This window comes from Barbus barbus (assembly GCF_936440315.1).
Source record: "Barbus barbus genome assembly, chromosome: 12".
Taxonomy (NCBI): domain Eukaryota; kingdom Metazoa; phylum Chordata; class Actinopteri; order Cypriniformes; family Cyprinidae; genus Barbus; species Barbus barbus.
In genome coordinates, this window is record NC_136740.1 from 16,376,926 (window position 1) to 16,402,196 (window position 25,271).

The 25,271-nt window shown below is 34.8% G+C and overlaps 2 protein-coding genes and 1 pseudogene across 4 annotated transcripts; 2 read left to right on the forward strand and 1 right to left on the reverse strand.

Moving 5' to 3' along the window:
- Positions 1-2,929: 2,929 nt before the first annotated feature.
- Positions 2,930-8,269, reverse strand: LOC306878543 (meprin A subunit beta-like; annotated as a pseudogene). The gene is made up of 12 exons: positions 8,264-8,269; positions 8,097-8,169; positions 7,888-8,008; positions 7,349-7,527; positions 6,934-7,152; positions 6,572-6,720; positions 6,179-6,403; positions 5,645-6,094; positions 5,358-5,528; positions 4,989-5,093; positions 4,594-4,650; positions 2,930-3,019 (listed from the first exon to the last, which is right to left on the reverse strand). The product of its transcript is annotated as a meprin A subunit beta-like (transcript).
- Positions 8,270-14,596: 6,327 nt separating this feature from the next.
- LOC306878403 (uncharacterized protein) lies at positions 14,597-16,230 on the forward strand. 2 transcript variants are annotated; one of them, XM_079430739.1, is made up of 4 exons: positions 14,597-14,661; positions 14,807-14,861; positions 15,065-15,215; positions 15,310-16,230. In XM_079430739.1, the coding sequence occupies exons 2-4, from the start codon at positions 14,822-14,824 to the stop codon at positions 15,884-15,886; spliced, it is 768 nt and encodes a 255-aa protein (XP_079286865.1). In that variant the 5' UTR covers positions 14,597-14,661; positions 14,807-14,821; the 3' UTR covers positions 15,887-16,230. The 2 variants fall into 2 exon arrangements, with proteins under 2 accessions (XP_079286865.1, XP_079286866.1); XM_079430740.1 differs by having other exon boundaries at positions 14,635-14,725.
- A 4,797-nt stretch (positions 16,231-21,027) lies between these two features.
- LOC306878370 (uncharacterized protein) lies at positions 21,028-22,222 on the forward strand. Its single transcript, XM_079430684.1, has 4 exons — positions 21,028-21,064; positions 21,163-21,218; positions 21,307-21,457; positions 21,548-22,222. Exons 2-4 carry the CDS (start codon positions 21,179-21,181, stop codon positions 22,122-22,124), a joined length of 768 nt encoding a protein of 255 aa, XP_079286810.1. The 5' UTR covers positions 21,028-21,064; positions 21,163-21,178; the 3' UTR covers positions 22,125-22,222.
- The last annotated feature ends 3,049 nt before the right edge of the window (positions 22,223-25,271 follow it).

The window sequence follows — 25,271 nt, forward strand, 5'->3', positions numbered from 1 at the left end:
AAAAGAGAGAAGTGTAAAGAGTTGTCTGTGGATATGAGAGAAAGAATTGTGGAAAAACATGGACCATGTCAAGGCTACAAGTCCATCTCCAGAGATCTTAATGTTCCTGTGTCCACTATCATCAAGAGGTTTACAGCCCATGGCACTACCTCCCTGGACGTGGATGGAAGAGCAAAATGAATGAAAAATTACAACAAAGGATTGTTTGAATGTGGATAAAGAACCCCGATTATCTTCCAAACATATTCAAGCTGATCTGCAGACACAGGGTACAACAGTGTCAGCTCGCACTATCCGTTGCCATCTGAATGAAATGGGACGCTATCTCTTGCCCTCTCAAGATGTTTCAGAAGATGCTGGGCCTCATGGCCTCTGCGTCTCCAGTACTGCAGTTGGGCCTGCTTCGTATGCGACCCCTTCAGCGCTGGCTGAAACGGAGGGTTCCATTCAACGCCTGGCGTCTCGGAGGCCTACGTGTCAAGGTAAACACACCTTGGCGTTTCCTGTCCTTGGCTCTGGCCCCTCGGAAATGCCATCAGTGGATGGAAGAAGGTGTGGCCTTGGGGATGGTCTGCAGGAGAAAGGTTGTCTCGACAGATGCATCCAACACTGGTTGGGGAGCTCTGTGCGAGGGATGACCGACTTTCGGCCGATGGTCGAAAGAGGAAGGAAGATTCCACAACAACTGCCTGGAAATGCTGGCAGTGTGTCGAGCCCTTCAGTTTTTCTTGCCAGACCTAAGGGGGCACCACGTTCTGGTCCATTCAGACAGCATGACCGTGGTAGCCTACATAAACCACCAAGGATGACTCCCCTCGAGGCACAAAGAACCGAATGAGCAGGTTAAAACAACTGTCGAAGTTTGCCGAGGATTACTAAGGATTCTGATGAGTGAGTTGACGATTCTGTGCAATACTGTGAACGTTTATTACGATTACTGTTATAAATAATAAAAAAAACAAACAAATTAAACCTGCAATAGGACATATCCACAACTGTGCATCAATGTCTGTAATGTGTGCTGTAGGTGCAAAACGATTAGGAATCTTTTCCAAATTGTTGGCTAGTCTGACATAAAGATCCGCAAATAAAACTGACGACACACACAAACACCATTAAATTAAGTGAACGAAAGGCAATTATCAGCAATGTCTGTTCTGACAAATATTTTTTTTTATTTGAATATTTCAAAATGTATTGACACAAATGACTTTATATGAATGTTTTATTGATACAACGTGGCACGGAGTTGTTGGAACAGGGAAGCGTAGTGACATCATTGTTTGATGGCGTCAGGAACCGATCGTCTTTTTGAACCAATTCAATGAACCGAACTATCTAAAGAACCGGTTCGCGGAAATGAATCGAACTTTTCATAACTACTAAATGCCTTGGACAATTCCTTGGAAAAAACAGTTAATCCTTAAAAAATATACATAACCCAGAAAGCAAATAAAACATTTATCGAATAAGCATGTCTCCTATTCTGTGTCCTAAATTCTGGAAACATTGGTGTCTCATATTTTAGAGCAGGCAATGCAATTTGTGAAAGAAATCAATTAAATGTGTGTGTGAAAATATTCAGATGTAACCCTCTTTGTAATTGTTAGTATTTTTATAGGTGATGCAGAAACAAAGAGCCAAAGCCGAACTCATAAAGCACATACATGCATTTTCACTGCATGATCACATTTGATGATGTTTTATTTGCAAACAAAATGCAAAGGATATAGGCCTACTTATTATATAACTTAAATATATTTTAAGTAGCCTATTTAATAATGTTGAAATACTAGTTAAGATCATCAACAGTGATTAAAAACTGTAGAATAAAAGGGGAATATACCGGTTTTCAGTATTTAGTTAACACTTGTAGTACACTTAAACCCACTAGTGTATGAAAGATGGCTTTAAGTGTACTATCAAGTGGCAACTACATTTTTATTTTTTTTTAATACAGAGAAATTGTTAAAAGCATATTTTAATTCATATTCATTGTGTCCCAAAATAGCACAGTTGTGTCACACTTAGATGTTCTTAAGATGATTATTAAAGAATCATTTTTATATTAAGTACAAAAGTAGTGCATGAAAATAGAACATGTTAAGTACATTATGGGCTTTTTTCGCCTGGGTCTGCTCCATGGTCTCGTCCATTGATTCATGATCCAGGCTCACTTCCATTTCACTGGCCTTCCACTCCACCATGCACCCTCCTGGATATTTTCTCTTAAAATGTATTGTTTAGAGCCAGTGTCTTGTTAACGGCGTTGGGAGCAGGTCATTGTTTATTGTCAAATCAAATACCTTCATTTCTTGTCGGCGTTCAGTTGGAATTTACGACTTTTGAGTGATTTTTGTTACTGTTTTGTACATGTTACACCTATTTTAATTCAAATGCATTTTGTTTTATTGACCGCAATATTACAGATGATAATTGTTGAGAGAGGAACTTTTGGTTTGTGGTATTACCTTTGAAAAAGGGCAAGGGCTTGAGCCCACAACTTGGGTACAGGCTTGATAAGGTTACTTCTGCTATTTAAAACACAACATGCATACATAACAGATTTCCTCTATTACATGAAATCAGAAGCCGTTTTATAAATAGAAATGCAGTTCTACCATCAGCCACTAGATGTCACCAAAATGTTACAATAATGCTTCAGCTTTATTCAAATTTTTAATTGAACCTTTAAAGACAGCCAAACACAATTAAAGAGATTTACATTGGTAAGAATTGGATTTAGAGCTAAGATTACTATGTTGATTGCTTTATCGCAGATATGTGAATATAGATATGTCAATAAGTGTAAAGGGTTGAATCAAGCTAATTGTACAATATACCAGAAGGCTGAAGGATGATGTATTGCTTTGATATTGAATTCTTGTGTATTCAAACACTGGATGGTGGTTAATAGTGGTTCTCATATTTGATTCATAAGAACAGGAAACAAATCACCAGGAGGATCAGAGAGGAAACCGTCTTGGCACTGGAATTGCAAAATATGTCCAGACACTCGCTAAAAGAGGACAAAGATACAGATGTGGCAATTAACATTATTCATACAAAACTTTCTGACACAGTGGCCAAATATTGATTTCAATGCATATATTTTGATACTATGATGTACAGTAGGATATGCTTCAGGAGTGCCCAGGTCGATCGCGCTTTAGGTCAGTGGTTCTCTGTCGGGGGGCGCAAGATAAAATATACTTACTAGTTTTATGACTAATATGTTAAATAATGTAAATATATTAATATATAAAAATAAATAACGGCACCACGTTTCTACGTATTCTGTGTTTCGGAGCAGCTCAAGCCGTTTCTTATCGCGCTGTGTGAAATACTGATTGGACGGCGGCTCAAAAAGAAGCCAGTGTCACACAAGTAGCCTAAAGTTTTGATGGATGACGATTGTAATGAAGGTAAATATGATTACAGTGACATATAGGAGATTTCCGTTACTATTGATGCCCAAACCAACCATATGTGCGCTCTCGGCGCGCTGATCACTATATTTCTGCTTGAACACAGTTCAGTGTATATTCCAACGCTATCTCATTAGTTGTATACAAGGAGTGTTTTATAACGGATACTTGCGTGTTTTGGAGAAGTTTGTGAGGATCAGTGGTGTTTATGTACGCTCCAAACACTGACACTATTGCTTGTTCTGACAGAGGAAATATTCACTGATGGCGTAGACCCGCCTTCAGATGGCATATCTGCATTGACATTTTTGCAGAGTATGTTTGCAAAAAAGAACATGGAATGTTTAAATCTATCTTGAATTTGTTTTGTTTAAAATAATTGCATGTAATTGAAAAGTAATAACACTAGAATACAAAGGTTTTAGTGAATAGAAAAGGTTGGGCTTGCAGTATTGATTTGGAGAGGATGGGGTCTTTGAGTAAAAACAAAAACACTGCTTAGTACCCCCAGTTCTATGGGGGTACTAAGAATTGAACATTATTATTATTTTTAATTAAACATTACATTAATGCAATGTAAAGATACATCTCAACAAGCTTTTAATTGATTTATTTTATATGTATTTTATTATTTATTTATTTTTCACTTGGTAGATATCGGTTTACTTGGAGTTTCTCATTTGAAAAGTAGATCCTCACACAAAAAACTGTGGGCACCCATGCCTTTATACTATTACACAATTTGGAATGCAATAAGTAACATTTTACTAAAAGATTTGAAGAGTTAATTGAAGAGTTCATATGCAAAAGCCTAAGTGCCGTTTGACATTTTCTTCTAAAATGAGCATTTTTCTCAGGCTCCTATGTTTATGTTCAGTTACTTCACTTTAATGACAATGAAAAGAACCAATTCATTGCCATTAAAGTGAAATTACTGAACCTACACATTTGAGCCTGATAAAAATGCTCATTTTGCATCTAATATATAATTATAGTTTTAACACGTGGTATCTTAAATTTGTGAATATACTGTATGTGCATTATGCCTTACAACACTCTCTAGTCATGCTGACTATATACACATTATGATGACACACCTTCCAAACCTTACTGCTTATTTTCTACCCACATAAAAAAAATCTGACCATATGAAATTGTGGCTTACCCCTCAGTGGGTTGTGGTGTAGATGTTGTTGAGATTGTCTGGGGTGTGGGAAGAGCTCTGGGGAAAGTAATGTTATGTTTATTTCATTATTTCATCAGATGCTAAATTAATGTTCAGTTACCTTACCTTCTGACCACCATTTTGCACCGAATACAAATGTTTTAGACAATAATTATTTAGAATGATAAAGCATCTTCTATTCAAGGAACAATTTCTTAAGAATAGCCTTTTGAAACCTGGATAATTAAAGTATTTTTTTTTCTTCTTAAAAGTATAGTATAGCAGATTATCTTATTTCTTAAATATAGTGTTTATTTCTTCAGTAGGTCTACCTTTAAAAACACTTTTTCCTGTGTTTTCAATAAGGGTACAACAGAGCTTAAATGGATATTCACCTTGTAGCACATGATCCCTGCTGGGCAGTCAAATAAGAAGAAATGTTGAAATCTTTTACTGTCACTTTTGGGCAGGGTATTCAGATTGAAATAGCCCTGATATATCTATGACAAAGTATTCAGGTTTAGTACACAACATTTAGCTAAATCATAGCCATCCATTTTGAATTCTTGTTATTAAAACCATTCACACAGAACACATTCTTGAATTGCAAAAGATTGCGGGGATCAAAGACCCTTAAGAACTTTTCTCATGTTGACACAGTCTGGCAATTATGCGTGAGATGCAGAAATAGCAGTAAGTTCTGTGTGAATGTTTCTAATTCTGTCCATTTTGCACTTAAAACAGGGCTTCTCTAAAAAACTTACCTTGCATGGTGAAGAGTAATATGATGTCACCACCCTTGATAAACTCTCTTTTAGTGAGATCATCTTTCTTTATGTAATATGAATAAATCCAAGTACCCACAAACACAGACTCATTGCCTATGATGACTTGATTTCCAACATTTCGAGGATTGTCCCAGTAATAACTGACATCTATTACAACACAATATAGCTTTTTAAAAGACTGTTAAAAGCAACAGATCAACAGTTTTAAATAACTTTAAAAAAAGTGAAGAGTCAGAAAAATAATATTGCATTAAAGGTCTCACTGGAAGAAGCCGAAGAAGGGTCAGTGGTGGTGATGCTCTGCTCAGAAGACATGCGCTTCTGTATGTGTGGATTCTGGTCAAGCATCTGGAAGGTTATTTGTCTCCATGGACAAGGCCACTGCAACTGCTCATCATGTACACCAGATACCAGACGAACATATATATAAAGGTAATTCTGATACACATGTAAGCGAGCCTGAAAGCGATAACCATCACTGGAGTAATACAATGGACTATTCATCCAAGTGCCAGACTCACTGTTGTTCAAAACCTTCTCTAAGTCTCTGATCTGCCATGTGTGGGGACACTCAGTCTCTGAAATATTGATATCATCCAGTGAAAATCCTCTACTGGTGTTTCCAGCTCCTTTACGGGCTTCAAATACAACTTGGAAGGTTTTATTTGCATTCAGTGGCACATGATGCAGCTTCCAGTAATTACCAGGGGGTTCTGCAAGAAAATAAACTTTAAAGTAACTTTAACTTTAAAAATGTAAGGAACATCTTGATTTACAGGCCTGAAGAAAAGACTGACCTGTGATCTGATCCATAAGTCTGAGCGTGCCTCTGCTGTCTGCTTCGTTCTGATATTCTCGGATCCAGATGTTGAGCTGATCAGACTCGTGACCACTGTGATAGTAGTAGAACTGCAGGCATTGGACTTTGCAGTCTCTTTTAGGGGTCATTGTCTTGCTCTCCATTCTGGTTGCGTCCCCTTCATTTCTGCCCTCGGTGCTGAAGTGCATGAAGAAAGACATCCCTGCAGACATTAAAACAATGTATACAGAAGTTGTGTGAAACTGGATGGTACAGTGACGGCAACTGTGGTCAGAAGTGTGGTTTTTCTGGCCAATAAAAATATAGTTGATCTTCCATCCTGAAAAAAAAAGAAACTTCACATTTACAGACTGACTGTAACAAGTCTCACCATTCTGTTCTTTGCCTAAGTATGTGTGGTCAGTCACACTGATGTCACTGACTGAGTTCACTCTCTGCCAGCCATAATCAGCTGCAGAACAGACGCTCATCTGACACAGAGATCAAAACTACAGTGATCAAGGAAAGAGATGGAAGAATCTGCAATGCAAACAGACAAACATGTTTGAGGTAAAATCAGTTAATTACAGCTACTATTCGTTTTCCTTGGTCTCCCTTACATCAAACTTTCCTGCTAAGAAATGTAACAAAAACCAACAGCAATATTTTAATCTTATATAGAATTAAGATAAATAAAAAAAAACTATAAAAATAATAAAAGCCACAAATGACAATAATGTGGGAAATACTCACTGCATTTATAGAGTTTGTTGAGTTCAATCACATCATATTCACTCATGTCCAGTCGTTGACCAATCACATATTGAAACTCAGTACGCTTGGTAATGATTGTGGATCCATTACCGTTGCTGAAGGCATTTTTATCATAATGCATCACAGAGTAGTAGTCATATGGGGTGTCTTGGGTGGTGGTCAGGTTCTCACTGTATTTATTGAAATTGCTCTCCTTCCCTGAAAATAAAGACTAATGAAATTATTGATGTTGTTGTTCATAAGGAATGGCATATTTAAGTGCTGATTAGTTAAATGGACACTGCAAGCATGTCTGTATACATCATTAGGTAATTAAAGGACAGTTTCACTTTTTTCCTAAAAGTAAAAAAATAATAATTAACTAATAAAGTAATAATAATAAATACAGGGCAACCTGTAAATATGTTTTCGAAGTTGATGGTCACATAATCATCTCTGTCATATCTTGACTGCTCATGCAAAAATCCCAGTGCATGGAGAAACTCATGCTCAACAATGGCTTTTACTCCACAGCCATTGCCAATGGAAAGAGTCTGACCTCCAGGAGATCTGCGACCGACATATGACCAACACCTGAAAAATAAGTGAGAGAGCACATTCACATAACATTTACATTGATGTATAATGTTATAGAATTCAAATAATATTTTTCACAAAAAAAGTACCCAAAACTGTCAAATAACACAAATGGAAGAATAACGTTCAGTACTGATCAAACAATGTATATACACTTTATATTTTATTATTAATTGTCTAAATATTATATTTAGTAAAAGCCTTTACAAGAAATACTCAAGTGTGCCCAGCCTTTGGACTGGGATTTTATTCATTGAAATGTTGCCCACTATACATTCAGTACATCATAGTGTAGGCTATAGTGTATATTATATATTACTAATATTGTGTATATTACTAACTGGAACCATACTGTACCCGTCATGACTCTCCACAGAGATGTAATAAATGTCTCTTGCTGCTCTGGGCTTAAAGTCAATACATGATTTCAGTCTGAACTGCTCAAAGGTTCTCAAAATAACTCCTTTATAGTTCACACCTATAGCCACGGAAAACATATTAAAGTGAATTTAAGTACTACTTTAAAAGTTGACAGAATTGTATATAAGAAATTCATGTTTTCTTACTAAGATTCACACTCAGCTCATAGGGGACGGGAATATCCCACTGATTCCAAAGTATGGCGCTCCTTTGATTAGGCTTTAACGGAGATTGTTTTAAATATCCCGAGAGAAATAGATTTACTGAATTATCCAGAATTATATTTATACAATGAAAAACAAACAGAACTCACCATCATGATGTCTCCTTCTCTGAGATTTAAACCTAACATCACAAGACTGTTCAGTTCACAATACATATGCTTTCATAAAAAGATGAGTAAAAATAATGATTTGTAAACAAAATTAGATATAAGTTGACTTATATAAACATACTTATATATACATACTAATATTGGTTTTACCTTTGTTTATATCTGGAATGTCCTTCTGTTCCTCTGTAGTGCCAATGAGGAAATTTGTATTGATGAAAAGAAAAAAGATGAAATAAGAGATGAAATAAGAAAATAGAACTGAGTGCTAGACAAAAACATAATTTTAGTGAAACAGAAAGTAAAATGATATAAGAGCATCATATCTTGAAAGTGATCAAAATAGGATCTTTTACATTAATCAATGGAAATATATTACAATTTTTTTTACAAATCAATATCTATGAGTGTGCTGTACTTACCAACCATATCTGGTGGGGGCTTAGAACACGAGATATGAAAACAGTATTCAAACATTAAGAAAAACATATTTAGAAATCAACAACTGTATATCCCCCTTACAATGTACTATAACAAACCCTGTCAACTATTGCACTTACTGTAGGTGATGCAAGACAAAGTGCCAAAACCAAGCTCAGAAGAAAAGCACATGAACGCATTTTCACTGGAAATGATCACATATGATGGTTATCCCTTGCATTAAAATGTGCAAGCAAAATGCAATGGGTGCACTAAGTCAATTTTTAAGTATTTAATAATTTAAAAATAATATCTCAGTTACATTTATAACAGGCCATCAAAATGTGATTTAAAATTCTAGAATAAAAGGGCAATACATACCACTTTTCAATCATCAGTGGCTAAAGTTCTAACATAAAATTGCTTGATCACCCAGCTTGGCAAGTGAGATTCTCTTAAAGTTTGACAAGTAATTTAAATGTGCACATATACAGTTCTTTACTTCCTTATACTGAGCTTCCACAGAAAAAAATAACACACACGCCCTGTTCATTCATACTCCTAGAGCACACCTTGTCTAAGACTAAGGTTAAACATATTTAATAATATTTTGTTTTTATGATATTTTATTTTAATAATATTTTAGTTCAATAAGAACATTTTGTATAGTATGTATACTACAGATATACTTTAAACTGAGTGACTTGCAGTTATTTTTAGAACTCGTTTCACTTGTTACATATCAGCACATGCACAAAGTTTTCGTAGTGTCTATTTACACTAAGTGCTAATAGCCCATCTTGTTGGCAAAGGCTATTTACACTAACTCCGCCCACTAACGTGTGATTGGGTTAGTCAACAATAAAAAAAGAAGTTAGTTCAACATTAGTTTCAGTGGCGTAGATGGTAAGGCATATGCTTTTTGACGCGATCGACCCGAGTTCGAGCCCACCTTTTGCCAAACATTTTTTTCTCCCTTTTCAAATCTCATAGCGCATCAGAAAGGCATTTATTTTCAATAAAAATGAAGGAAATAATCAAAAAGTTGAAAATAAAGTATCGGGTTAGGGTAGGTGTAGGGAGGGCTTTATTGTCCCAATAAGGTCGCATCCATTTAATAAATTTGAATTAAAATTATAATTTACACTCTTGCGTACTGTTTTATAATGTACTACAATACTGAGGTGCAGATAATTGCCACTATTTGCAATAAGTAGTATAAATAGCAGAAAATCTTGCTATTTTAACATAGTATAAATAGAATCTATAGCTATTTGCACTTAGTGTAAATAGCATATCGTTAAAAAATACTGCTATTTTCACTTGGTGTAAATAGCATCTATTGCTATTTGCACTTAGTGTAAATACAATCCATCGCTATTTGCACTTAGTGTAAATAGCGTCTATCACTATTTACACTGCCCAAAGTTTTAGTGAAACGTTTTGTTATATTCCCATTTGTATTGACTTAGAGAAATCAATTGCTGATTGTCCCATTGTTTACAACAACTAAAAACTTTATTGTTTATAATTTACAGTTTTGTTCAACTGCTTACACACATTTTCAAAACTTTGCCTCTTTTTTTCAAAACTTTGCACACAAATCCAAGAATTGTACATACAAAATGCCTCACATATCTTGCAAAATGAAAATACCACAAATACGTCTCAAAAGCAAACATTTGCAAAGATCTTTGCCATAATATTAATTCCTGTTAGATTTTTGTGTGTTACAGAGAATTGTGTGTTGTGTTTTGCAAAAATAGTTTTATGAAATTGAAAACTGAGTCAAAGGCGGAGAATTAGTGTATGGTTTTGCAGATTTGGTGTGTGGTTCTGGTGTTTGAGTGTCAGCTTTCAGAAAAGTAAATATTTTGTGTGTAAGCAGTTGAAAAAAAAAATGTAAATAATGATGAGTCATATCAAAGTATTATGATAAAGATTTGGAAGACCCTGGCCAACTCTCTGAAGAAAATTATTAAATTAAATTAAATTAAATAAATCATTGTACATCTTGTCAGAAGTTACAGCAGTTTTTGCCATATAGCCAAAGGGGCAGTTCACACAGAACACATATTTACATTCCACTGGCAGTTCGTGCTTGACGTGAAACTGTGGTAAACTTTATTAAAAACAGGTCTTGAGGCCTTCATTCCATTACCAGTGTTTTTGATTTGAAATACAAGTTCTGTGTGAATGACCCCCTTAGGATGTATGAGTCACACAATGCTGCATCAGCATTGTTCTACAATTCTGTGTTTTCCGAAAAATTAGTTCCAACAAACATTCGCAACAGACCATAAACGGATTAATTAGAAGTTATTACTCTACCAACTGCGTGACATCATTAACAAACATATAAATGACAAATTTGCAACAATACTGTTCCAGGAAAACGCTGTGACCAGCAGATTTCTTTAACATTGATTCTTTAACTGTGCTAGTTAACTTTTTATTAAACAACTGTGATATAACCTTTTAGGATTTAAATAGGCCTATATAAAAAATGTTGCTGCTGGCAACTTTGCATATATTCTCTCTACTGTTTTAACCAAAAACAGTTTATAAAGATTCATTACAGAAACAGAGCATAAAAAGCGCAACGCCAAATGTTGAACACCCATCAAATGGTCGCAACGAAAATAGTGTGTGTGCTGCTTATGTTTATACAGTAATCAGCAGGCATAGCAAAAAGACAACCTGATTTCATAAAAATACCTACCTTACTGGACGTTTCGCCGGAGTTTCAAAGAGAAATGTCCACTAAGTGGCGCTAAAACACAGGTTAAATACGTTAACACTGACACGCTTTTATTATGTTGATATAGGTACGTATTGCTGTGTTTTTATTATGTTGCTATGATAACATTTAAGACATGCATACTTGTGACAGTAATCCGTTGGTGTGGCAGGAAAAATACCTGATGATTACTTTCATTTATCCACAATGCATCACATATGTGTAAAGATGTAATATGTAAATCTAAACTTTCAGTATAAAATCCGGTTTCACTTTCTAAGCCTGTGGTTCTCCACTCTTTTTTTTTTTTTTTTTTTTTGACTCTACGCCTGCTACTGTCCACTGTATGTATGGAGGCCTGTTCTAATAATTTGTATAAGGATTTTTAAACATTTTTTCAAAAACAATTTCCCCAAACAAATTCGACCCAACACTCAAGATCTCAAGTTTTCCAAGATCTTGAAAGCTTTGGTTCTTCAAATACCAATGCATACATACTGTACTTAAACCACTAAAATGGTTTCATTATGATGTATTCAGCATTATTGTGTGAAACCAAATGTGTGCATAGTCATGGACAGGTAGTAAAAATCAGAAACTCAACAAACATTTGAAAATATGTATTATAAAAAAGGTCATCTGAGAGTTTAGTTGTACAAACACTTGTCCACAGAGATAAATAAAAATAAAAATTCAAAATGAAAATTCACCATCACCGGGTGTCTTTAGGAAAACAGTGAACGGTGGACAATATGCTTTTAAAGAGGTTAATATAGGAGAAACATGTTAAACTCATTTATATGTGTCAAACTTCCTGCTGCCAGCTGGTGGTGCTATGACTATAACTGAATATTGACGTATAGATGTCTTCAGGCCAGAACTTTTATCAAACATGTAAAGTTTGGTGCACACATTTTACCATTTATCTTGCAAAATGAAAAAAGTGGGTTTGTTACCCAGAGTAAAGTTAATAAAGAGTTAATGATTATTAAGTTAGTTCTATGTATCTTTTGTATGTTACAAACACATATGTTCCAGTTTGTGTTACATCAACTCAGCTACAACCTAAGTACACAAACAAGTCTTTGTATTCGTACACTGACCTTTCTTCATCAAAGCCTCAGATATCTAATCTGTTCATCAGTGAAGAAGACACTGTCTGTGCCGACACTGGCCAAACTAACATGTGCTTGCCTGCATGCATTAGCACAAAAACAATCTGTGGATGACAATGCCAATCTCTGATCAAACTCCTTGTGTATTTGGGACAGTAATGCAATAGTCACTGTGAGCTTCAATGGGCATCCATGACACTGAAAACACTCACAGACAAATAAATAGTGCTCCAATCATATCTCGATCTTACCAACAATAATCCAGGACAGAAACATTACTGTATGTTTAACGATGTACAAGTTGAAATTCCTTTGTGTTCTATTTATATGCATTTATAACTCACACTGTGATAAAGTCTAATTTGGCTGGATATATTTTACTTTTTAAGTACTATTGGACAATCAAACATACATGAAACCTCAAGAAAATAGGTTTACTCTAACATATTTATAAAAACAGCACAACAATCAGACATTCTGTTTAGCAATAGTTACAGATTCCATGTTTTTTTCTGTGTTCTGAATACTCAAGGTTACAGTAAATGTTGTTTATGTGTGGAGGAAATCAGATATCCAGTTGAAGTGTTGTAAGCGGACTCTGCCCCTCCACGCTGGCTGGATGACGGGAGAGGTGTGTCTGGTTGAGTCTAACAGAAAGTGTATAATAATGCTGAATGAGCCACTTTGTTTAAACTCTGTAGTTTTCTTCATGTGAAAACAGCAATTCACCCATTTAAATCAAAGCTCAACACAATTGATGACATTAAATTGCACATTGTACACTAAACATATACAGTCTAAGTGAATGTAAGGTGTTCCAGTCTCAAATGTACTAATAATAACATTTAAAGAATCTCTGGAATACAGTTATTAGTTATTATATCAAATAAACATAATTTTTTAAAAATCCCCATGGAATTTGGTCAATAAATAGGCCTACTAGTCAACAAAAGCACCATTGTCCTTGATCTGAGTAATCGATCACCTTTCCACAGTCACAGACCATCTAAATCAGAAAAATACCTTGTGTAACCCAACACAATTATGACGCTATTTAATGTTTAGCGTTTCCTATATGTTGCTATTTTTATTCACAAGCACTTAAAAGAAATAGTTCACTCACTTTTCCATGTAATTACAATTAAATTGAGTTGATACATTATTATCTTATTATTTTTGGCTTTCACCTTTTCACATACAAACATATCCTGTTCCATATATTGAAGCTTGAATTCATTAAAAGCACTTTTCTACTGAATATACCATGACAAAACAGTTTCTTTTTTTCTTTGTTTCTTTTTGGTGTAGTAAAAGTAAATTGCAAATCAATTGAAAATAAAATGTTTTACAACATAAAATTTTCCAAAACAAATAAATAAATAAAAACAGAAAGGGGATGCTGCCATATGCGTTGGTATAAGACAACTGCCCCCGTACACTTTCAGTTCAGAGTTCACATCCCAATCTGAACTAAATACTGTGGCGGCAAAAAAGGTCATAACTTTATAGTGATTAATTAAGAAAGTGGGTGAAAAAGTTGAAAGTTTTTTATTTCATATTTTTAAGAAAGCAGTTATTTAATGTGATATTACGTAAAGTAAACTAAAGTTAATCAGTCACTGATCATCTGTGAATTATGACAAACTAATGACATTTTTAAAAATCGGGTTCATTTTCTGAAATCTTATTATTTACATTTACATTTATGCATTTAGCAGACGCTTTTATCCAAAGCGACTTACATTGCATTCAAGTTACAATTTAGAGCTAACAACTGAAACTGAGCCAAATGCTAAATGTTATCATAGCCACTAAATACACCAGACTCTGTCTAGAGAAAGGAAAAGAATGTGATTTCTATGGAGATCCATTTGAATGGAGACTCAGTATCAGTAGGTTCAAAGCACAACATCATGTGACAGCAGGCTGAAGTGACGGTGGGGGGAGCAGCACTGACAGCATGGCACTGGATGATGGACTTTGATTTTTTTCTTTGGATTATTCAACTGCGCGCACACACACACACACACACACATATATATATATAGCCACAGCCTGTCCTCACTTATGCTTACTGGACTAAGAAATAACTGTGGGACTTCAAGGTAATTTAAGCTTGTCGGACAATAATAAATTACTAAAATACTACAACAAATTGCTCAGTGAAAGGTATTGTCTAAATAAATGTGCAATGCTTTAGGATATGTAAATGTAAATAATAATTATTTTTTTCTCTCTCTCTTTGTTTAGCAAACAACTGTGAAAATGAAATTGTATCTGGTACTTGCATTTGTGGCATTCACAGGTAAATCATATATGGCCAAGAAGCTAAAAAAATGACTTATAAATTAAAATAATATTAGATCTATGCCAAGACCTGCACTGAATTTGAGTAATTTAAATATACTGAGAAACTACTAATATGACAAAATACACAATATTTAGCTGTTTGAGCAGATTTGGAAACTGACTGGCAGACTTAAACTTCATTATCTGTATTTTTACCAGGTTGCCAAGCCAACCTGTTTTATGCTGATGAGCCCAAGCCACAGTTGGAGCAGCTGACAGATGGTTTCTGGAGCTATGTTGCCCAGGCCACACGCACCGCAGAGGACACGCTGAAAATGATCAGAGAATCTCAACTTGGTCAGGAAGTCAAGTAAGTAATGTTAAGAAGTCACATTGTGTGTCTGAAATACTAAACTCTTGAATTGCATTAATGCAAATACACATTTCACATTTCCACATCGCAGTGCCAGACTGACCCAGAGTGCCGATATGGCCAGCGAATATGCCGTCACCCTCAAGAAACAGATGGATCCTCTGACTGAAGAGTTGATGACCAAAATCACCAAGGAGGCTGAAGTGTTGAGGGAGCGTCTGGGACAGGACCTGATCAGCGTGAGAGACAAACTGGAACCCTATGCTGACAACCTCAAGAGCCAGATCCAGCAGAGAGTGGAGGAGCTCAGGACGGCCATGGTGCCATATGCTGACTCCCTGGACTCTGAGACCCTGAAGGCCACTCTGCTCCAGAAGAGCGAGGAGCTGAGAGGAAACATGGAGCAGAGCGTAAAGGAGCTGCAGGCTCAGCTGGAGCCCTACACTGCTGAGCTCAAGGAGAAAGTGGATCAACATCTGCAGGAGTTCCAGAAGACCGTGACACCCCTGACTGAGGACCTCCAGACCCAGATTAGAGAGAGAGCCCAGATGGTCCAGCAGAGTCTCACACCCTACGCTGAAGACCTGAAGGGAAAGCTGGATCCCTACGCACAGGACCTGCAGGCCCAGCTCACCTCCCTGTACGAGTCCTTCACCAAGAGAAATTAGATGCTTTAAAGACTTCTTTTATCCCTAACAGAACTGTTTTTCCTTCCATCGTGACTCCAAAATCCCATATCTCTCCAATAACCGTGACCTAAATCAAACTGCTAGGCAACAACAATATCTTTGGTTTTACATGTAGACCTAACACTAATATAGAATATACTGTTGTTTACACTTTAACCATTCATACAGACGCAGAAACGTTGGTCTTTTCTAGCTGAAGTTTATTTATTTCAATTTAGCAAGTCTTTTTTATGTCTGACAGAAAATGTTGTTTCTTGCAAATCCCAAGTATGTCATTTGTCTTATTTATGCAACAATAAAACATCTGCCATTTATAAACCCAATGCTTCTAAATATTTTATTTGTCCACTTGTGTCCAGCACAACTATAATGTCATATACTTATAACTTATAAAGCATGTTTTTTTTTTTTTTTTAATTGCTTCTATTTTCCTGATTTGTAAGTCGCTTTGGATAAAAGCATCTGCTAAATGACTAAATGTAAATGTAGAAACTTCAAAATATTACATTTAAGTAGTCCTGAAAATGCACAAGGTTAAGTTGACAATTTTTAATATAGGAATGTTTTAATTTCTATAAACATAGGGTCTAGTTATCTAACAATGAGAACTGCTTCTAGAAAATAATACAAGAGTGACTGTATGCTTTGAAAGGTTCAAATGTGGCATTGGATACGAAATCTAATACACAGACAGAAATACACAATATTTCTAAAAAGTCTGCAAGTGTGTAAAAAATCTTTAAATAAACAAACTCTGACAAATCATGCAGAAATGATAAAGGTCATCTCAACCGATTTCTTTTAAAATTATATAAAGATTAGATAAGTTTAAGGACTTCCAAAGGTGGACCTGTTCCAGTCTCTTCTGGCTGTACTAATGATAGAACATGCATTGACAATGTCTGCACTTCATAATCAGTGCTTACGCAGGTGTATGCAGTAATTCATGAGCCTGGTGCTTTCAAGTGACATCCAGACCTACACATCTTGGGACAAAGAGTCTGTAGACACAATGTATCTAGATAAGCATCCACTGGAGATATTCAAATAATGATATATAAATACAGCTATGAAACAGCAATCACTCTTACTCTTCACTCCGGACAGGGTCAAATTAAATCATACTGACAAAGGTAAGAAGAGAAATTCACTTTTTATTAGTTCAAAATATGTTGTATGTAAAATATGATTAAATTGTTGTAATTTTACAGGCGAAGCAAGAAAACCATGAAGGTTCTTGCAGTTCTTGCATTGGCTGTTTTTACAGGTTAGATATTACTACTGAAATAACTTACTTTTAATATAATATAATATAATAATATAATACATAATAATAAAATAATACATTTACCTTCAATTAAAGTTCCTAGGGGATGAAACGTACTACATCATATTCTTGATGTGTTCAGAAAGTTTGGACACATGAATTTGTTTCTCATGAATTTAAAGCCTTTTTAATTTACACTTGTGTGTAGATGCTTGAAAATAGTTTACATAGTAGTACACATGGGAACCCTTTATACATAGTTTGAAGAAGCTGAATATTAAAAATATGCTATTCCAAACTTTTATGACTTTATAAATGACTCCTCTAAAATGACTCAATGTATTTCCAGGTTGCCAAGCCAGTTTATCTAATGCAGTCCGTTTCTTGAACTCTTCATAAATGCATTTTGGAACTATATTGCCCAAGCAGTACATCCTACTGACGAAACATCCCATGTGATAAGGACCTCCCAGCTGAAACAGGAAGTCAAGTAAGTCAAATTTACCACTATTGCTATGTTTAGCAAAATGAATTAGTAATATTTACCAGATATAAATTATACCTTTCCTCTCCACACTAGACTAACACAGACTCCTCCATCTGAAGATCAGATGACCAAAGTCACCAAGGAGGCTGAAGTGTTGAGGGAGCGTTTTGAAAAGGACCTGAACATCATAAGAGACAAACTGGAGCCCTATGCTGATAACCTCAAGAGCCAGATCCAGCAGAGAGTGCAGCAGCTCATGGGTCCAAATGCTGACTCTGAGACCCTGAAGGCCACTCTGCTCCAGAAGAGCGAGGAGCTGAGAGGAAACCTGGAGCAGAGCGTGAAGGAGCTGCAGGCTCAGCTGGAGCCCTACACTGCTGAGCTCAAGGATAATGTAGGCCAATATCTGCAGGAAATGCAAAAATATGTTGCTGCATCACCTGAAGATCTCCAGGCCCACATTTAATCTGCAGAGTTTTTTTTTATATATATTTCTGTATTACATTGTGATGTTTTTAGTTTTTTTCTTTTCTTATTACAACAATAAAACATGTGCCATCTATTATCATTTGTCACTGATACATAAGACTGCATGTCCAATTTATAAAAACATGAGTTTATTATGCCAGACTATGCGATGAAGACTTATTATTGAATTATGCACATTAATAAATCTATGATAAAAAGAACTGTTAAATTTAGCATAATATATTTGAGGAGACAGATTAAGTTTTCTTGAGATCCCTTAATAATTTAGACTCTATCAATATTTTAGCTAAATTTGAAAGATTTTCTACAATTGCTTCATTTGAGTTTGATTTGACACTTCAGGCTTGATTTGTGTACACATCTCCCATGATCTCAATATTTTTCTTCTATGCAGGAATTCATTAAAGAATCAATTATGTATAAATTAATTTAATAAATAAATAAAAAGAACACTAACCCATATGGCTTCACAAGCAGTGACAGTGCTCTCTAGTGGTGAAATAAATGCAGTTTTATTTATAATAAGACAAAAAAACTATTATAAATCATGTCATACTAAGAAATTATGCACAACACAAAACTTAATGAGTACTGCCCTGGAGAATGACTGTGTAATAAATAAATATATATATATATATATATATATATATATAAAAAACTTGTATTCAATGTATGCTGTATTTCCTGCCAACTTTTTAGTTTTGCTTTTGGCAAGTTATTGCCAAATATTTTTTTTCAGTTAAATTTGAACCAAGACGTTTTTTTCCTCTTTGCAATATATTTTGATCATTAAAAGCAAATATTGAGAAATATTCTCTCCAGACTTCACTTTTGGCCACTACTGTAGTTTATTATAAGTCAGCTAATGGTGAAACTGGAGGAATGTATGATGAGACTGCATAGTTTAAACAGCTAAATATTGTTAATGAATAATTAAACAGCTTTCTGTTCTTACAGCCCTATTATTGGTCATGACAGTTCCATGGGATACTTACAGGATCAGTCTCTGGAGTCTATATCCTTTGAAACTATTTATATATTACTTAATAAATGTGGCTCTGGACCACAAAACCAGTCTTAAGTCACTGGAGTATATTTGTAGCAATAGCCAAAAATACATTGTGTGGGTCAAAATTATACATTTTTCTTTTATGCCAAAAGTCATTAGCATATTAAGTAGAGATCATGTTCCATAAAGATATTTAGTAAATTTCTTACCATAAATATATCAAAATAAAATTTTTGATTAGTAATATGCATGGCTAAGGACTTCATTTGGACAACTTTAAAGGCGATTTTCTCAATATTTTTATTTTTTTGCACCCTCATATTCCAGATTTTCAAATAGTTGTATCTCGGCCAAATATTGTCCAACCCTAACAAACCATACATCAATGGAAAGCTTATTTATTCAGATTTCAGATTATGTAGAAATCTCAATTTCGTAAAATTGACACTAAAAACTAGTTTTGTGGTCCAGGGTCACAAATGGCAAATTATTATTATTGTTAATAAAGTTTACTCCTAGATTTAAGGCTGAAGGAAAAGCATAAAGCTGCCTAAATCCAGCAGGAACAGAAATGAGGTTGTGAGCAGTGTTGGGGAAAGTTACTTTTAAAAGTAATGCATAACAATATTGCGTTACTCCCTAGAAAAGTAACTAATTACGTTACTTAGCTACTTTTTATGGAAAGTAATGCGTTACGTTACTTTTGCGTTATTTTTTAAATATGAGCAGGGCTTGATTGTTTTTAATACAAGAAATTACATTAATACAAATGTAAAAGCCCTGTATCTTGTGAAGGAAAAGTAAATTCACGTCTGTAAAGTAAAACTCAGGATAAGAAGGTTTAACATTCTTCGGCAATAAAAAAACAATGAAGTACAATTGTTAGTTTATCTAAAGTCATTTTTGCTTATTAATATGGTTGAACTGGATCATCAAAGGTCAGCAGCAAAGACATTGGTTAATAAAATGAGATTAGATACATTTGTGTTGTTTAACATATTTAATTATTGCAGGTTTGTGTCATATTCTGAGTTTGCATTTTACTGTTTTAATTCATTTTGATGAATATTAAATCTGTTTTTTGCGAGTGGGATGAATTCATGCACATTCACATTTAGATCTATAGTAACAGCATGCTCACACAGCGCACTGTCAGTCAATAAATGGGGAAAAGTAACTCAGATATTTTCTTGTAAATTAAAAAGTAATGCGTTACTTTACTAGTTACTTGAAAAAAGTAATATTATTACGTAACTCGCATTACTTGTAATGCGTTACCCCCAACACTGGTTGTGAGTGATGTGTCAGATCTTATCAGGGTGTGAAGAACGTCTTTTATCGTTTGCTGTTTTATTGCTGTTTGCGGTTTCTAGGTCAAAAGTTCAAACTTGGGGCTCTGTCTGGTCTAAGTACCTAAGATGGACTTTAAATAATTAGACTATTCAGGGTTACTTTTTGGGGGGTTTTAAGATTTTTATCAGATTTTTTCATTAAATTATAGTTTAGATATATTCTATGTAGATTTCTTGTTTGTTTTTAGGCAGTGTGAAATTGTATTTTACTTTTATTATTATTATTATTATTTTAACGGCATCTGTGTCATGTAAAATAATTTACACATACTTATTTCGACCAATTAAAAATTCCATCAAAAAATTCATTACTGCTTTCAAAGACAAAGTTCCACTCTTATCATTATCTGCACTGAATTTGAGAATCTGTGGTGGTTGAAGGTACAGTCAGGACATTATGATGTGGAGTAGTGACAGCAAGGCACTACCCACTGGACTTTGGGTTTCCACTACAGCAATAACCTCCCCGTGCAATATAAATACAGATGTGAAACAGCCACCTTCACACTTGTTCTTCAGACAGGACAGCATCAATTCAAACACGTTGACACAGGTAAGAAAACAGCCTTACTTTTCAGTCAATTCAAAACGCTGCATTTTAAACAAATTTATTTAAGAGAGACATTGATTAAAAGTGTCTTTTACTTACAGATTAAAACTGAACATCATGAAGGTTCTTGTGGTGCTTGCACTTGCTGTATTTACAGGTAAAAAATGTTTCTGGCTTGATAAATTCTAGTGAACTGGAATGTACTAACAATACAATTTAATCATTCTGAAATGCTCCATCAACAGGTTGCCAGGCCAACCTCTTCTATGCTGATGAGCCCAAGCCACAGCTGGAGCAGCTGACAGATGCTTTCTGGAGCTATGTTGCGAAGGCAACACAAACCGCAGAGGATACCGTTAAGATGATCAGGTCTTCCCAACTGGGACAGGAAGTCAAGTAAGTCAAAAACATTTACTTGCAGGACACTTGTTTAGAGTATTTCTTGCGCCCTGAGAAGAAACTCAAATGTTCTTCTCCATATGACAGTGCCAGACTGACCCAGAGTGCCGATATGGCCAGCGAATATGCCGTCACCCTCAAGAAACAGATGGATCCTCTGACTGAAGAGCTGATGACCAAAATCACCAAGGAGGCTGAAGTGTTGAGGGAGCGTCTGGGACAGGACCTGATCAGCGTGAGAGACAAACTGGAGCCCTATGCTGACAACCTCAAGAGCCAGATCCAGCAGAGAATGGAGGAGATCAGGACAGCCATGGTGCCATATGCTGACTCCCTGGACTCTGAGACCCTGAAGGCCACTCTGCTCCAGAAGAGCGAGGAGCTGAGAGGAAACATGGAGCAGAGCGTGAAGGAGCTGCAGGCTCAGCTGGAGCCCTACACTGCTGAGCTCAAGGAGAAAGTGGACCAGCGTCTGCAGGAGTTCCAGAAGACCGTGACACCCCTGACTGAGGACCTCCAGACCCAGATTAGAGAGAGAGCCCAGATGGTCCAGCAGAGTCTCACACCCTACGCTGAAGACCTGAAGGAAAAGCTGGATCCCTACGCACAGGACCTGCAGGCCCAGCTCACCTCCCTGTACGAGTCCTTCACCAAGAGAAATTAGATGCTTTAAAGACTTCTTTTGTCACTGCAGGACTACTCATGAACTTCAAAATCTGACACATTTGATCTTTGTTTTCCTCCGTTTATTCATGCCCTACACTAAAGCTAAAAGCAAAACATTTGAGAAAGTCTCAATAATTAAAATGTGCAATATCCAATGTCCTTTAAATTTGCAAATTCTCTTTTTTCTGTGTAAAGGTGGATATTTATTCAGTAAAAATAGGAAACATTATTTTTGAGAATAATGTGTGATGTTCCTATATTCCTGTTTGTAAGTTTACAAATGCCACATTTTATGTTATTTTAATGAATAAAATATTATTTATTAACAGAATGGTGCTTTTTTTTTTAGATTTATGTGAGACATACATATTAGGAAATCAAACAAATCCCTGATAAGGAAAAAACATATATCAAATGATATGCATCAAAAATATATTTTATATATATATATATATATATATATATGTAGGCCAATATCTGCAGGATATGCAAAAATATGTTGCTGCATCACCTGAAGATCTCCAGGCCCACATTTAATCTGCAGAGTTTTTTTTATATATATTTCTGTATTACATTGGGATGTTTTTAGTTTTTTTTCTTTTCTTATTACAACAATAAAACATGTGCCATCTATTATCATTTGTCACTGATACATAAGACTGCATGTCCAATTTATAAAAACATGAGTTTATTATGCCAGACTATGCGATGAAGACTTATTATTGAATTATGCACATTAATAAATCTATGATAAAAAGAACTGTTAAATTTAGCATAATATATTTGAGGAGACAGATTAAGTTTTCTTGAGATCCCTTAATAATTTAGACTCTATCAATATTTTAGCTAAATTTGAAAGATTTTCTACAATTGCTTCATTTGAGTTTGATTTGACACTTCAGGCTTGATTTGTGTACACATCTCCCATGATCTCAATATTTTTCTTCTATGCAGGAATTCATTAAAGAATCAATTATGTATAAATGAATTTAATAAATAAATAAAAAGAACACTAACCCATATGGCTTCACAAGCAGTGACAGTGCTCTCTAGTGGTGAAATAAATGCAGTTTTATTTATAATAAGACAAAAAAACTATTATAAATCATGTCATACTAAGAAATTATGCACAACACAAAACTTAATGAGTACTGCCCTGGAGAATGACTGTGTAATAAAAAAAAATATATATATATATATAAAAAAAAAACACTTGTATTCAATGTATGCTGTATTTCCTGCCAACTTTTCAGTTTTGCTTTTGGCAAGTTATTGGCAAATATTTTTTTTCAGTTAAATTTGAACCAAGACGTTTTTTTCCTCTTTGTAATATATTTTGATCATTAAAAGCAAATATTGAGAAATATCCTCTCCAGACTTCACTTTTGGCCACTACTGTAGTTTATTATAAGTCAGCTAATGGTGAAACTGGAGGAATGTATGATGAGACTGCATAGTTTAAACAGCTAAATATTGTTAATGAATAATTAAACCGCTTTCTGTTCTTACAGCCCTATTATTGGTCATGACAGTTCCATGGGATACTTACAGGATCAGTCTCTGGAGTCTATATCCTTTGAAACTATTTATATATTACTTAATAAATGTGGCTCTGGACCACAAAACCAGTCTTTAGTCGCTGGAGTATATTTGTAGCAATAGCCAAAAATACATCGTGTGGGTCAAAATTATACATTTTTCTTTTATGTCAAAAGTCATTAGCATATTAAGTAGAGATCATGTTCCATAAAGATATTTAGTAAATTTCTTACCGTAAATATATCAAAACTTAATTTTTGAATAGTAATATGCATGGCTAAGGACTTCATTTGGACAACTTTAAAGGCGATTTTCTCAATATTTTTATTTTTTTGCACCCTCATATTCCAGATTTTCAAATAGTTGTATCTCGGCCAAATATTGTCCAACCCTAACAAACCATACATCAATGGAAAGCTTATTTATTCAGATTTCAGATTATGTAGAAATCTCAATTTCGTAAAATTGACACTTAAAACTAGTTTTGTGGTCCAGGGTCACAAATGGCAAATTATTATTATTGTTAATAAAGTTTACTCCTAGATTTAAGGCTGAAGGAAAAGCATAAAGCTGCCTAAATCCAGCAGGAACAGAAATGAGGTTGTGAGCAGTGTTGGGGAAAGTTACTTTTAAAAGTAATGCATAACAATATTGCGTTACTCCCTAGAAAAGTAACTAATTACGTTACTTAGCTACTTTTTATGGAAAGTAATGCGTTACGTTACTTTTGCGTTATTTTTTAAATATGAGCAGGGCTTGATTGTTTTTAATACAAGAAATTACATTAATACAAATGTAAAAGCCCTGTATCTTGTGAAGGAAAAGTAAATTCACGTCTGTAAAGTAAAACTCAGGATAAGAAGGTTTAACATTCTTCGGCAATAAAAAAACAATGAAGTACAATTGTTAGTTTATCTAAAGTCATTTTTGCTTATTAATATGGTTGAACTGGATCATCAAAGGTCAGCAGCAAAGACATTGGTTTATAAAATGGGATTAGATACATTTGTGTTATTTAACATATTTAATTATTGCAGGTTTATGTCATATTCTGAGTTTGCATTTTACTGTTTTAATTCATTTTGATGAATACTAAATCTGTTTTTTGCGAGTGGGATGAATTCATGCACATTCACATTTAGATCTATAGTAACAGCATGCTCACACAGCGCACTGTCAGTCAATAAATGGGGAAAAGTAACTGGCGTTACTTTTTTGAAAAAGTAACTCAGATATTTTCTTGTAAATTAAAAAGTAATGCGTTACTTTACTAGTTACTTGAAAAAAGTAATATTATTACGTAACTCGCATTACTTGTAATGCGTTACCCCCAACACTGGTTGTGAGTGATGTGTCAGATCTTATCAGGGTGTGAAGAACGTCTTTTATCGTTTGCTGTTTTATTGCTGTTTGCGGTTTCTAGGTCAAAAGTTCAAACTTGGGGCTCTGTCTGGTCTAAGTACCTAAGATGGACTTTAAATAATTAGACTATTCAGGGTTACTTTTTGGGGGGTTTTAAGATTTTTATCAGATGTTTTCACTAAATTATAGTTTAGATATATTCTTATATGTAGATTTCTTGTTTGTTTTTAGGCAGTGTGAAATT